Genomic DNA, 16,029 nt, shown 5'->3' on the forward strand with positions numbered 1-16,029 from the left:
ACTTCCTTAGCGCCTCGCCAATCACCATTTTAGCACTGTGTAATCAAGCATACTATGGCCATTTCCCCATACAAGCCTCTTACGCCATTCATGGAAATGTATAATTACTTTTTATTGGGGTATGTATCATTCTTGAAAATACTAATATGAATTGTGCTGTCTCATTTATTTCAGTGTTTGAGGCCCCAATCCTGCAACTGACTGTGTGAGCGTAGGGGTCTGTTTGTATGGAGTCAACTGTAGAACTGGAGGTCAAATCTTCTTACAAGATGGACTTACTATGTGGGCTTCTTTTTACAGAGTTTTAGGTTATTTTGTTCTGCAACATTCATTAACCAGGAAAAAAGTCTACAAGCTGAAATGAAGAGAGAACATTACAGGATGAAGACCCTCCTTCTTTCAATCGCTGAATGTAGATAGATGCAATGAAAGGACATGGCTATGGACCCCAAATGCTAGCTGGAGCAGAAATAAAGAACTTGCATGTATGTTTGTTTAAAAAAAAAATAAAATAAAAAGCAATATAATAAAATTAAAAACTGCAAATGTGGCTTAACAGCCTTTAACCACCTTTGCCAATGTAATGAATGAAAAATGGCAGTCTGCAGCTGTGCCTTGACATTTTTTTTCTTTTTGCTGTGAAAAAGAAAAGAGGTTTTGCAGATGAAAAGTTGATTTCCAGACCATCTGAAAAATGATGTGTAGTGTGAGCCTGCTGTAGGCACAGATTAAAAAAAAATATGGGTAACACACAATGGTTGGAGGTATTCACATCCATTGGAGATGGAGTTCCAGCACTGGCGGTCCTAATTCTTTTATTTTTTTCTTCTAATTGCTCTTCTGAAGACCATTCTACTTTGCATTAAGGTAGTAAGAAACCCTGGTTTCCTTGTTGCTTGTTGTCTCTCCATGACAAATTGGTAAACTCCTAGCAACCACTGCAAGGCAAATCCTTCCTGGATATACCACTAGTATTAAGGATGACACATAACACTCCATTAGTCCACCAAAAATTCAGAAGCCCCTTGAAAAGGTGATAGGTAGATTTGGGATGTATAAGACCCTCGTATGAGAGGCAATTCTTTTCTTTGAACCTAGACTTAACTAGGTTCAACTCTGAATGTTTTAAAATGGGCAGTGTGACAAAGTTCCTCCTCTACCTTGGTGGGTCCTGCACTTATTGGTGGATTTGCTCACCTCACAGATTCACCCTGTGGGCCAGGAAACAGCCCAGAGACCTTCCCCTCTGGTAGAAGCCACAGTCCAGGTCAATTCCTCCTGTGTTTGATCAGGAGTTGGGAGGATTAGGGGGAACCCAGGCCCCCCCTCTACTCCGGGTTCCAACCCAGAGCCCCATGGACTGCAGCTGTCTAGAGTGCCTCCTGGTACAGTTGCACGACAGCTACAACTCCTTGGGCTACTTCCCTATGGCCTCCTCCCAACACCTTCTTTGTCCTCAGCACCAGACCTTCCTCCTGATGTCTGATAATGCTTGTACTTCTCAGTCCTCCAGCAGTATGCCTACTCACTCTCAGCTCTTTGCACACTTCTTGTTCCCAGTTCCTCACTCACACACTTCCTCTCCTCTAGCTCCCCCTGGCCTGACTGGAGTGAGCCCTTTTATAGCATCAGAGGGGCCTTAATTAGAGTCAGGTGCTTAACAGCCTCACCTGACTCTTAGCAGGTTAATTGGAGTCAGGTGTTCTCATTAGCCTGGAGCAGCCCCTGCTCTGATCACTCAGGGAACAGAAATCTGCTTATCCAGTAGCCAGTATATCTCCCTTCTACTACTCTGCTGTTACCAACTGGCCTGGGTCTATCACAGCAGATTGAGAGGATGCTGGCCTAAGTGCAACATCCAGTGCAATAAATTTAGTGGGCAGAGGAAAATGGCAACATTTCACCCTTAGATCAAATTTGCAAATCCCACTTGCATTGTTTGAAAATCTCAGGTTTTGCATATGCAAATTCACAAAGCATTTGGGGATTTCAAACAGTTGAATTTAGTTCTGACTTGGGGGATATGGAAAGCTGCTAGTTTAATTTTGTTGTGAAAACCTAAGAAAACATTTCCTCTGCCTTCTACTGTCTCTTGTTATGGATGCTCAACATAGTGGTTTTGAGTCATTAATGAGCAGCCTACAATAAACTTTTGCAGTGAGTCATCAAAGATCAGATGAGGATAGGGAAAGTGTAACAGACTGGATAAAACTGTTTGTAGCAGATGGAAAAAAACTGAGTAAGTAAAAAAAGTCTCAATATGTTTCAATCTGTTTCTCTGTGATCCTCTGTGTGGCCTAGAAAAGAAATGCCAAGGGATTACAGGGCTGCCACACAGTTTAAAGTGATGATACACATTAATCACCAGATAATATGGCACCAAAAAGGCACCTGTTAAATTTGTGACATTGATTTTTCAAGGAAAAATGGCATGCTACAGCACAGCATGGCACACAATCTCACTATACTGACTGAAAAAGTACTGAACAGTGCCAGACTATCAGCATGTGGTGAGCAGAAAAGTGCAAACTATTGATAGTAAACAATTTATTCATCTTGCAGGATCCTAGCGGCGGGGCTCCAGCCTGAGCCTGGACATCTACACTGCAGTTAAACAGCCCTTTAGCCCAAGCCCTGCGAACCAGAGTCAGCTAGCATGGGCCAGCCGCAGGTTTCTAATTGCAGTGTAGATATACCGTGGGAAACCAAAGGAGTAATTTGTGAGAGGAGCTAGGCTGGCAGGATTAAGGATTTTTTAGGACCTTTCTTGTTCAGTTCTGCCAGGTTTTGCCCAAGATATCACTGCTGGACACACTGAGCTATATGAATATCAGAAATTGGAAACAGCTTTACAACTAATGGTTCTCTGATAATATTCAAACCAATTAATTGCATGCAGCATGGACAAGCCCAGGCACGTGGACTGCAGTCAGATCCTTGTTTGATTTATTTAATTGTCTGACCCAGGGTTCAGTTTGGGAGGTTGCGTGGCCACGTTTGTGAAAGGCACGGCCATATACTACAATCCATTGTATTTAACTGTTTTAGTGCCAGGATTCTGGCGCTGAGTTCTGGGAACTCGGGCCCATGCTGTGTTGTTGTCATGGCACTGTTCCCATATACAGCAGAGATTTCATATACTTGCCAAAGGCATTTATTTATTAAATTTACTGATCTCCAGTTTCTGCCATCCATCACCTTTCACCACAGTCCTCCCTGGAAATCTGTAGTAGTGGGGTGGATGTGCACACTTCTAGTTAAAAAGGGGCACAGTGGGAATTCCTGTAACAGCCTCCATCTCAAGTCTCTGGTCAAGGACCTGAGGCAAATTCCAACAAGCATTGTTTTATTTCAACTGCCTTGGCTGCCAACAGCTCTCACAGTCAACATGAGAATAAGCAATAAAGGGAAAAGGGAGTCTGCCAAACATTTAGACACCATGTAGATATCACTCAACCACCATAACATTCTGGCGTTGCGGTTAATGGCAGACCATGACAATTGGCTGCACAGAAATATCAGTCTGTTTTGTATACTGACAGGTAAATCTGTCAATCTGGGACCTAGGAACCCTTCCAAGTACAGAGGATGGGGTGCAGCCCGTTTCGAGTACAGGACGATACAGATTAGGCTAGGGTGTCTGGAGAGGAATGTTCATGTGGGGATCATTTGTGTCATGATTTTCCTTCTTCATAAAGGTAAGGAAAAGATTATTCCAGGATCAGTTACTCCTGATCAGAAGAAGGCGGAAAAGCTTGAGGATATCATAAGAGATATGGTGGCGGGGGGTGAGTGGGAGGGGGGAATAGGAGAAGGAGGTGGGGGATAACATGTAGGAACTTTCTGAGGACTCATAATAAATGCATACCCCATAATGTACTCCATTTAGAAAACCTGCCAATGATTGACTTATTCACATAGGAAATACATACAGCTTTTTTTCCTTCTAGGGAACATTTGACTTCAGCTGTGTGATAAATATTGGTTACAGAGACAGAGAGAGTGTGAGCAAGACAGAGTTATAGCTTCAGTACTTGTGAGCTGGCAATGTCACACGCACTCTCAGAAGACATCCCTGTATGTGTGACAGTCACGTCAGAACTAACTATAAAACTCTCTCTTTCCTTCCCCAATATCTGGGCTTTTTTGTTGCCTTTCATAATAAATTGCCTGTATTAACCTGTGACTTTTCGCAGATATAAGAACTGTAAATAGAAGGTTGGATTGACCCAACCAATTTATCTGTCCTCTATTGTTTAGTTTTATCTGTTTTTCAGTATATATTCTCTGCAGCGGGAAATTGCAGTGTATTCCCTTGAACATCTGCATCCTGCTGTGGTAAGGAGCAATGTGTTTGCCTAGCTTAACACCAAATAAAATGGAATTTTCAACTGGCAAAAAAGGACTGTTTAAAGCTATCAAGATTGTGAAGGAAAACAAAAAGGTTTAAGGTTTCAGAGTGGTTGCTGTGTTAATCTGTATCAGCAAAAAGAACGAGGAATACTTGTGGCACCTTAGAGACTAACACATTTATTTGAGCATAAGCTTTCATGGGCTAAAACCCTGCATGCATCCGATAAAGTGGTTTAAAGAATTTTCTCCCTTGTAGCTTGCTGAGTAGAGGCTAAAGCATCAAAGCAGGCACCACATTTAGTAAATGCTCAATAGAAATATGATACAATATATTTTATTTTAGTGTAAAAAGACAGCTAACAGTTCTGTGAGTTCCCATGATTTAAATCTTAACAAAAAAAATAAGTGTTCAGTCAGTGTTATAGGTGCTATAGCAATACAAATAATAAATAATAATAATTATATTTAGAGCAAGAGATAAAAAAGTATTTCTGGATCAAATCTAGCCTAACTTCACACTGACTAAATGTAACTCAATAGCAGTTGTTATGTCTCATTCTCAGAAGGCATATATCCATGTTACAAGACCTACCAACATAACTGGCACCCATGTTGGCAGTCTTAGGTTATGTCTATATGAGAAATGCTGTAAAGAAAGTCTTGATCTTGCTAGTCATGTAACCAGGGTGGCTTAACAACTGTTTTCATGAACCAAAAAGTGTTCATTGTGAGTATGTAAAACAGTGTGTGAGATCTGCCTTTGGTGTGTGTGTGTGTGGCTTTTTTACTTATGGTCATTCTCCCCAACAGGCACTGTGCCAAGAAGTTTAATTAAATGTGAAATGTTGTAACCCTTGGGGCCCTGCAAGAAAAGGATTGATTGACACTGTATTCCCAGAGTTACACCATCATTGTACATGACATTTGCTTTGAAAGGGGTGACAACTTACCTTTCCTTTGCTGATTATAAAGAAAGTGTCCCCTCGAGCCCCTTGCCTGATAATGTACTCTCCATTTTCATAGTGCGTCTGTGGAAAAATTAACAAGAACAAAAGAAATCAGACTGTCACTCAGTTTGCAGTCCACAAGATAATTCTTAGGGAGGCAATAAGCCTGAATGAGTTTTATCCAAGCCTGACATCTGTCATGAGTTAAGAATTACCCTACGTCAAGAAATATAACAGTGAAAAAGAAATCATTTTGTCTTGCCCATTTTTCTTATTATTTTGCTAGTGCCAGCTTTTGTCTGGATGCCTTATCCTCAGGTCCTCAATCCATGTATCCTAATTGAACAAGACACCAGAATTTTTCAGCAGAGCATTCAGTACAAACCAAAAATATGGTAATAAACTGCTTGTAACAGTGGTCCTTTTCCAAATATTTTTATTTGCGTTTGTGGTGTTCATCTTATTTTATACTCGTTATCAATGGCTTTATTTAGCAGTTATTTTTACTTAAAATCAGTTTTATTATTTATTAGTCTGGATTTGTTGACCCTGGTTTATAGAAAAAATCACTGCTAATGTTCTGTCCTATCCAGTCGGAGTGAGCATCAAAACATGGGCTAGATGAAATTCTTTGTATTACACCAATCAATGTAATAATACCAGGGGTGAATTTAGACCAATAAATAAAATCCAGAATGTTCCAAGCTAAGTCCCTAAATCCATATTTAGGCTTCTAAATAACTGGTATGATTTTCAGAGGTGTTGGGTGATCGTAGCACCAATTGACTGCAGATCAATAATAGGCAAATGCAGAGGTATGTCAAGTTACAGTATCCCACCTAAAATTTTGACCTAGATTTCCAACAGGTTGAGTAAATGGTGGTGGCCTTATCAGGCTTTTGTGGTGAATGCAGTACTGACTGCTGTATTCAGACCTCTTGGGCTCCCCCAGATTGCAATATGAACCTTTGAAACAAGTAAGGTCTAGTGAATGTGTTATTTGAAGACTGCAGCAAGTCCCAGCAAAGACTGCCAGATCTGCTGTGTTCTCAAAGTAGTATATCAGCAGAAGTTTAGATGGAAAAGACCTTGACTCAAGATGAAGGAATTTATTTGAAGTAATCTCAACCTTCAGAATGGGCTGATGTTTGGAACTATCCTTATTTTTTTCCAAATCAGTTTGTTGATCTATCATTTTCATCCTCAGTCTTTTGGTCTCCCTTGAACTCAGGTAACAACACTCCACCATGAAAAGGGATATTTTAGGATTCATGTAAAATACTGAATATAGCTGAGAAAAAAATCTTTGTTGTAGAAGCCCTTGATTTAGGAGCTAGTAAATATAAAGTAAAATAGCTCTGTGGTAGTAGAGGCAAGTATTCATGTCTAATTAAACAATAACTCAATTGACAAAGATATTTTATTCCTAAAAAGCAATTAGTTTGAGTCTGCAGAGGTTTGTACAATGTTTGCACTAATTGATCATGACAAAAATACTAAAGAAAACTGAAAATTTTAGCATCAGAAGCTAACTCCAGTTTCTAAATATCTGTTACAATCTAAAGAAAACATAATCAAAGGGATATTAATTTAGGCTGAGTCACCAATGCTGCATAATTCTCATGACTCTTCAGGAAGGGAAAGTCCATGGAAACATGACTCTGGATGCTGTTCCGAAGGCCCTGGCTTCTGATGAGTCTCTCGTGAGCCTCTGGATTTGGGAGCTGAACTCCCTTCTTGCCCCCCCACTTGGCAAAGTTGGAAGAGCAACAACGTTCAGGTGGAATCCATGAAACTCGGCAAGAACAAACTCAGGAGCTCTCGGTCCCTGACACAGGAATGACTTGAAATGGAGATTTTAAGTTCATAAAGTTTTGCATGAACAACTTGAAACCCTTGAAGGGACCAATTTTAGAAAGTGCTGAGCACTATTCTCTGAAAATCTAACCCCTTCGTGGTTCCTCAAGGTAGGCACCCAAAAATTGAGGAATATCACTAGTGAAAATGTTGGGCAGAAAGTTTCCAGAATTTCTGGTTGGGAAGCTAATCTTCACAATGCAGTTGGTGCACTGGATCCTTGTTAAATCTATTAACAGAAAGACTTAAACAAAAACACCAAGAGAGATGTGACCTTTCCTCAGCTTTTGAAAGGTGGTGGTGAAAGGTGATTGGGATGAACAATCACAGCACATCTAAACATGTAAGCGGATTGATTTTTTCTAAAGAAAGCTTTTTACTTGCCTCAAAGAAATATCTCTCTGCTGAGCAATGCTCAGGTGACAGGTGACATTCTAGTAGCACAGAGGGTACTGAACAATTGCATTTAATCCTAATGTTTCCTATTTATTGTGATCCTCCTATCTGCCTCTAATCCTTCAACTGTATATTGATCATATACCTTCAAACTCCGATGCTCCCTCTCTTATCCCCTCATTGTCAACAAATCTCACTGTTTTTATGCTCTCTGTCATCTGTCCAATCTCTTCTTGCCATTCTGAGTGCATCATAGAAGTCTGACAAACACCTTAAAAGCTAATGTGACAAAAGCTAAACTTAAACTTTCCTCACAAGCTCTTTTGTTTCACTTCTTTTTAATAAACAAAATAAATAATAATATATTATTATTAATAATAATAATGCCTAGCTCTTACATAGTGTTTTCATCCATAGATTTCAAAATGCTCTACAAAAGAGGTCAGCATCATTACTCCCATTTTACAGATGGGGGGAACCGAGGCACAGAGCAGTGAAGTGAATTATCCAAGGTCACCCAGCAGGCCAGTGGCAGAGCTGGACATAGAACCCAGAACTTCTGAGTCCTAATCCTCTATTCACTCGGCCACACTGCCTCTGCACCAACCTCCCCATTATCAAGACTCACAAGCTAGATGTCATATTTGACTCCTCCCTATTAATTACCCCCACATTCAGGCTTTCACCAAATCTGTCTCTTCAGGCTCTCTAAAATCTCCCTTTCTTTCTCTCCCATCTGCTGAAACATAACTGTCTCTTGCCTTCTTTACTATATCATTTTTCTTTGCAACCTTCGAAGCATTTCAGGCTCTAGGCCACCGTAGCTCTTGCTCTCTGCATCCTGACCATTGACCCCTCACTGAATTCCATCATTCACTGGCCTCTTATATCTTTCCACATCAGTTTCAATCTTGTTGTTTACAACTTATGCTTCTACATGCTGCTTAATCTCATCCCATATTTCTATCTGCAAGCTCTCTCCAGACCTATGCTCGCCCTATAATTTCTTTTGTTTTCTCCTCTCACTCTTGACTCCATGTCTTTTTCACACTACACTATACAAGAATCTGCTAACTCTTTCTCAGAATTTCCCACTTTCTATCAATAATCAACTCTGCTCATTCTCATGCTTCATCTTTTTAATTCTACTTTTCCATTTATTTAGACTGTATGCTCCTTGGTGCAAGAATCTCTGCAAAGTGCCAGGCTCCCCTATAATGCTATATAAAGAATAGAACTAATAATGATCTTTCTAGCCTTTTTTATTTGTGAGGCAAGTTAAAGATGGTACTATTTGCTCACATGTATATGGGAGTATTAGTCAACATGACTTGAACTGACCAACAAAACACTCTTTATAGCTGGTTCATAGGTGTTACGTTACCATTTGCATTTCAGTTTCATCTACAGAAAACCAACGCACAGACAGTAAACAAATAATATTCTGAATGAAAGAGTATGAAAATAAAGTTCTGAAAGTTTTAATGGTAACACATGTAGAAGCAATGAAGTCTGAATTAAAACTGAAATAAAAAAGAGGACTGAGAACAAGCAGGTTTAATGAGGTTGTCATGTCCTAGTCACCAGCTACGCAGGTAAGAGACGTAGCCAACTGACATTTCTGCTAGGATTGTTATTTGTGTACACTTGCACTAAAGGACCTAATTTTTAAGGGGTTTTCTCTAGTAAAATTTTTAGAGACAGTCTAATTGGAAAGGGGGCCTTTAAAAATAAACAAACATTCAGCATTTATAGAATTCTTTCTTATCTTCAAAGCCCATTACACGCATTAAGTAAACAATCCCCAAAACACCAGGATGAGGTATGTAAATAAGTATTAATATCTACATTTTATGGTTTGAAAATTGAAGCATAATGGTTATCTGATTATCCAAGACCACAGAGAATCACCACCAGTCAGGATTAGAACTCCAAAGTTTTTGACTTCCAGACCCTGCCTTACTCCAGAAAAGAGTATTCTGCACTTAGACAACAAAATTGGATCCCATAGTAGCAGTATATCAACAACTATATTTTTCAGAGGGCACACCCAGGGCGGTGAAGAGAGCTAATTCCCCCTCTTGTGTATATTTTTATGAAACCTGAGTGTTACTTAGGCGATTAAGGTATATCTCCTAGGAGGGAGAAGACTCCCAAGACACACATTGATCAGAAAATGAATTAAAAATGTTATTAAAAGCAGGACATAGGAAGTAAATACATAAAAACTGTTTTTTAACAACATGGCCCAATTTCTGCAAACCCTTAGTCATGCGAATAACCTTTAATCCTGAAGTAGTCCCAGTGACAAATGCAACTACTTGTGAGATCAAGCGTTACTTGTATGACTAAGAGTTTGGAGGATCAAATCCAGGATTTATGTATTTCCCCACATTATTTCTATGAGGCCAAACTATAGAGAGCATATGGGTTCACTCAGCACTTCTCCCACTCACTGTGTGAACACTCACTCTCCACCTCCAGCTTTGTATGTGCCTGTCGCTTTCTAACTCTAGGGAATCCAGTGACACAGAGTGCTCTATAGAGAGTCTAGGGAAAGAGGCCATAGTGCTCTGGAGGCAGATGATATCCATTCTTTCCACACAGAGAAAGTTAATTGGATTACGCTTGATGCACTACTTCCGGGAGCTAGGTAGGAGGGAGTCAGCACTGGAGTCCAGTTTAGCCAGGGAGCAGGAGAAATTAGGAATGTAGGCTGTTAAGGTAGGATCTCTGGAGAACAGTACAGCAGCCAAGGCCTTAGGCACCAACTTCCACTGTTCCCAGTGGGTGCTCGACCCCACTCCCGCCCCTGGTCCCGGCCCTGCACCACCCTCGCCCTGCCCCCATTCCACCCCCTTCCCCCAAGTCCCCGCCCCTGCCCCGCCTCTTCTCCGCCTCCTCCCCTGAGTGTGCTGCATCCCTGCTCCTCCCCCATCCCTCCTGGAAAGTCCTAAGCACCACCAAACCGCTGTTTGGCAGCAGGAAACGCTGGGACAGGGGCGGCTCCAGGCACCAGCGCTCCAAGCATGTGCCTGGGGCGGCAAGCCGCGGGGGGTGCTCTGCCGGTCGCCGCTAGGGTGGCAGGCAGGGGTGCCTTCGGCGGCTTGCCTGCGGAGGGTCCACTGGTCCCGCGGCTTCAGCGGACCTGCCGCAGGCACGCTTGCGGGAGGTCTGCCGAAGCCGCGGGACCAGCGGACCCTCCGTGCTTGGGGCGGCAAAATGTCTAGAGCCCCCTTGCCCTGGGAGGTGGGGTGGGGGTGAGGGGAGCTTGGTTGCCGGTGGGTGCAGAGCACCCACTAATATTTCCCCGTGGGTGCTCCAGCTCCAGAGCACCCATGGAGTCAGCGCCTATGGCCAAGGCCCAGATAGCTGGGGAGATGAGCCCCTGAAGTTAGCTACAAGTTTCCCCTTCCATAGCTGGGCAACCTAGACAATCATGTGATGGCTGAGGCCCATGAAGACAAGTCATCTGAAGAAAACAGCAAAAAGTTGAAATTAGTCATTGCTGAAAATAATCACTGACTAATTTTACATATCAAGGACCACAAATGTGTGTTTTTGTAAGCATTAGACAATGGAGATGAAGGTTATCTCATTGAGATAGAATAATTTAACACTGCTACATAACTTAGTGTGTTTTGCCACAAAAATTGGTCTGATGGTTCAGTGGAATACCTGGGGCCGGCAGTACACATGTGGCAGAATTTAGCCCAACACAGAAGAAGTTAAAGCAGAAATGTGATTATCCCAGAGGACAGTAGAAGGTTTATATTAAAGTAATTGTGGCTCTTAAAGATATTGTGCACATGTAGACCCTGCTCTTTGAGCTCCTGCATCCCAAGCACAGGAGATCAGTCTTTTAATCAGCAGTGTCCATTGAGGCCATTACATACCCTCACACTACCTGTCCCAAGGATATAAGGGTAGAGCAACCTCAACTGCCACTAATTTCCTTCAACACCAAGAATTCTTGTCTGAAGCCTCAGAAATAAGTGAAGTTTTGAAGAAGGAACAGGAGTTTCTTCCCTTAAGAGATGCTCCTCTCATGGGCTTTTCCATAAGGAACAGTTTTAAATGTGCCTTGCTGGCTTTCTCTGTGTGTTTTGAAAAATATTTACAAACTGTACACATGGGGGGGATATGACCCTCCCCTAGGCAAAAAAAGACACCTGATGTGTCCATCCTTCAAGGGGATAGCCATGTCACATGATGAGCAAATTTTAAAACCTGGAGATTTTGATTCACTCCCTAGGGTTGATTGCCCCAGTACTGGGGTAGCTAGCAAACAAGTCTAACACTACCTTTATTTATTTATTTGTGTGTGTGTGTGCACGCATGCTCATGCAGCAACAGGGTAGAACAAAAATATAAGAAATAAAAGAAAGTAACTACACTAACAACTATATAATGAGAGTCTACAGTAGCTAAGAGGACACTGAGGCTGTTCAGTCTCACTGTCCCAGGTGGTAAAAAGGAACTGAATGGTGACAGTTAGGGTCGCTCTGCCCTTTATACCATTGGAAGGGGTAGCGTGAGTCATGCAAAATGCAAACTTAATCCTAATGGACACTGCTGGTTAAAAAGTTCTGATCTCCTGAGCATGGGATGCATGCATACCAAGAATGAGATCCATGTGTACAAATACGTAAAGAAGAAGAAACAGAAACATTAGACAATATGTTTCTTCCTAATAAAGTGACCAATGTTTGTTCATTTTTTAATTTTTTTTTAGTTTCCCTTTATGTACAATGAAAAAGGTCTTTAAAGTCTCCAAAGAGTCAAGTTTTCAGCTTCTTTGGATTTCTCCTATAATGTTAGTGGTTTTTATTTTAAGTAGCGTAGCGTCCATCGCTTGAATCCTTTTGTGACAGATGTGAGTCCTGGGAAGTGTAAGAAGTTCAAGACACTATACTGAGATGTGTCATACAAGCATGGACTTCTGGGACAATCGCTATTGAGTGGGAGAATCCCTGGGAAGTGGTTAATGTGAATTCCACAACTCCAGTTATGCAAAAAAACTGACTTTTGAAGCTATGCCCGGAAGAGAGGACCTTTAACTGGTGAATAGCTGTTCCTGAAGACTGAAGCTCAAGGGTCCAAGCTGTATAAAGAAACAAGTGAACTGGACAGTCAGGGTTCTTGTTCCTGTTCTGAAAACTGACACGGACTTGTAACCAAGTGGGCAAGCCCAGTTGTGGGGTTTGAAAGACTCATTTACCAGAGCCCTGGGCTGGAGTTGATGTGAACTCTGGCAAGCTTTTAGCATGTGTATAAGTTATTTCATCTTTTAGAAATGTTTTCTTTGTAATGCTTTTATCTTAAGAATTAATGCAGTTTACTTTGTGAAGGCTGGCGGGTAACTGGTGTATGTTGTTACAGTCCCTGGAGAGAGGTTAATCACAGGTGCTGGACCCCGTCAGAACAGCTGAGGAAACCAAAGTGAGGTGCAGAGGGACTGCAAGCCTAAACTCTTGATCTGGAGGGTGAGAGACATAGATCTCTGCCCAAGAGAATTGATGGGTGGCAGCCAGAAATCTTAAGAGGTTGTCTCAGAGGAAAACTGTGGGGGGGGGTGGAGTTTGGGGGGGGGGTGTGTCAAAGGTGCAGTTGACCCTGAAGCTGTGATATTTGTAAGCACATAATTAACATTTTTCATATTCACGAGAGAGAGAGAGAGAGCGAGAGAAGCTATGAACACTCAGCTTTGACTTTCAAGGTCCCTGAACATTTTTCAATGAGTCTCAAACCTAAAAGTGACTGAGTAAATTAGAGAATTACATTTACAAAAAGAAACAGATCAGAAAGAAAGAAAAACACATTAATAACTTTTCTCAATGATTGAACATTCTTTAGAAAAGTTCCATATTCAAAGCATATTTTTATGAGGCAAATGAACAAAAATATCATCTGAATATAATAAATATTATGAATATATTACAAAAACCTCAGATTCCCATTCATTAGGGACCTTTCCAAACACCATTGAAGTCAACTGGAAGATTTTTCAGTTGACTTTAGTAGGGTTTGAATCAGGCCTCTTAGGAGGAAAAGTAAAATGAGCATGTTAATCTAATCCAATCATTAGCTGTTTAAAAGTCTCTTGACCAGTTTCTCAACTGTAGTAAGTCATCATAGCTCCATTATTTTACACCATCTGATAGTTGGACACTCTATCTTCATCTCTCTCTTCCTTTCAAATTCCATATCAGGTAAATTAGTTAATACTTTAATTCTTACTATTTGCCTCAGTCAACTATTATCCACATAAACCTCACGGCCCTGACCCTGCAAACACTATTAGATAACTGTAGCTACTGCTTTATGTAAGTGTTTTCAAGATCAGTGTCCAAGAGCTCACTTTCATCATTTTTTATCAATATATGGAAACTCTTGGAAACATTTGACATTTGCATGAGCACAAGACATTTCTGCTTAAATCTTAATGGGTGATGACACAATAGCTTCATTTTAAGTAAATGAACATTTTTGCAAATTTAACTACACAGCATGCTAGCAAACATTCCCGAAGACCAGTGAGCTCTATCTAATGTCAGATATTTATTTAGCCTTTTTACCATTATATTATAAAAAGAATGTAACATGTCTCCCTCTGGTAAAAGAGATTCTTGATTTCAGAGGATATTATAACAACTTAACAGGAGAATCATAGAATCATAGAATATCAGGGTTGGAAGGGACCTCAGGAGGTCATTTAGTCCAACCCCTTGCTCAAAGCAGGACCAATCCTCAATTAAATCATCCCAGCCAGGGCTTTGTCAAGCCTGACCTTAAAAACCTCCAAGGAAGGAGATTCCACCACCTCCCTAGGTAACCCATTCCAGTGCTTCATCGCCCTCCTGGTGAAAAAGTTTTTCCTAATACCCAACCTAAACCTCCCTCACTGCAACTTGAGACCATTGTTCCTTGTTCTGTCATCTGATACCACTGAGAACAGTCTAGATCCATCCTCTTTGGAACCCCCTTTCAGGTAGTTGAAAGCAGCTATCAAATCCCCTCTCATTCTTCTCTTCTGCAGACTATACAATCCCAGTTCCCTCAGCCTCTCCTCATAAGTCCTGTGCTCCAGCCCCCTAATCATTTTTGTTGCCCTCTGCTGGACTCTTTCCAATTTTTCCACATCCTTCTTGTAGTGTGAGGCCTAAAACTGGACACTGTACTCCAGATGAGGCCTCACCAATGTTGAATAGAGGGAATTATCACATCCCTCGATCTGCTGGCAATGCCCCTACTTATACAGCCCAAAATGCCGTTAGCCTTCTTGGCAACAAGGGCACACTGTCGACTCATATTCAGCTTCTCATCCACTGTAACCTCTAGGTCCTTTTCTGCAGAACTGCTGCCTAGCCATTCAGTCCCTGGTCTGTAGCAGTGCATGGGATTCTTCCATCCTAAGTGCAGGACTCTGCACTTGTCCTTGTTGAACCTCATCAGATTCATTTTGGCTCAATCCTCTAATTTGTCTAGGTCCCTCTGTATCCTATCCCTGCCCTCCAGCATATCTACCACTCCTCCCAGTTTAGTATCATCTGCAAACTTGCTGAGGGTGTAGTCCACACCATCCTCCAGATCATTACTGAAGATATTGAACAAAACCAGCCCCAGGACCGACCCTTGGGGCACTCCGCTTGATACCAGCTGCCAACTAGACATGAAGCCATTGATCACTACCCGTTGACGATCTAGCCAGCTTTCTATCCACCTTATAGTCCATTCATCCAGCCCATACATCTTTAACTTGCCGGCAAGAATACTGTGGGAGACTGTATCAAAAGCTTTGATAAAGTCAAGGAATAACACGTCCACTGCTTTCCCCTCATCCACAGACCCAGTTATCTCATCATAGAAGGCAAGCACTAGACAGAATGAACAGAATTCAGTATGTGGGAACTATAGCCAGTCTGAGCAACTTTTTGCTTTCAGCACCTTTGCCACAAGATGTCATCCTCTGCTACTATCTTTGAACACAGATTTCATCTATGTGTTAGGCAGACTCAAGAAGACGGCTTTACATATCACCCTCAATATAGTGGAGTTCAGTCAGTATTGTTAGTATAGTTAAGAGTGTGTCTGAATTTCTGCTATGAAACTTATGGTTTAATTATAAAACACGGATATAAATAATTTAGTCCAGTCTGCAATTTGTTATGCAAGATCTTGGACTGGAAGCAAATATTTTAATTAAAAATAAAGCTCAAGATTTTTAGAGTAATAAAATGTTAGTGGGTGTTGTCTGTTTATAGAAAAAGAGATGTTAATCTAATGATATTTATCAGTAACACTTTACTTGCAAAATTTTAAAAGTATCTTTTGCTTTTTAAGAAAAAGACAATGGATGAGAAATCACTTAAAGAAAATGACAGTTCTATATCTCAGAAAGTTGGTTTATACAGCTGCACTACATTTCTTAATGCTGTCAACAAGGTACATGTCTCTGCAAAACTGAGGGCTAGGT

At 41.2% G+C, this 16,029-nt stretch overlaps 1 protein-coding gene and 1 long non-coding RNA gene across 10 annotated transcripts in view; one reads left to right on the forward strand and one right to left on the reverse strand.

Moving 5' to 3' along the window:
• LOC123374330 overlaps positions 1 to 434 on the forward strand; it is a 30,186-nt gene extending 29,752 nt beyond the window's left edge. The window contains exon 3 of the long non-coding RNA XR_006581070.1: positions 175 to 434. This is a non-coding gene — a long non-coding RNA (uncharacterized LOC123374330). The remainder of the gene's footprint in view (positions 1 to 174) is intronic.
• Positions 1 to 16,029, reverse strand: part of PRKG1 (protein kinase cGMP-dependent 1) — a 924,943-nt gene that overhangs the window by 188,430 nt on the left and 720,484 nt on the right. For all 9 annotated transcript variants that reach the window (XM_045024165.1, XM_045024169.1, XM_045024166.1 and 6 more), the window contains one exon: positions 5,304 to 5,381. In XM_045024165.1, coding sequence (XP_044880100.1) covers positions 5,304 to 5,381 — 78 coding nt within the window. The remainder of the gene's footprint in view (positions 1 to 5,303; positions 5,382 to 16,029) is intronic.

The sequence above is a fragment of the Mauremys mutica genome, chromosome 7 (genome assembly GCF_020497125.1).
Source record: "Mauremys mutica isolate MM-2020 ecotype Southern chromosome 7, ASM2049712v1, whole genome shotgun sequence".
NCBI lineage: Eukaryota > Metazoa > Chordata > Testudines > Geoemydidae > Mauremys > Mauremys mutica.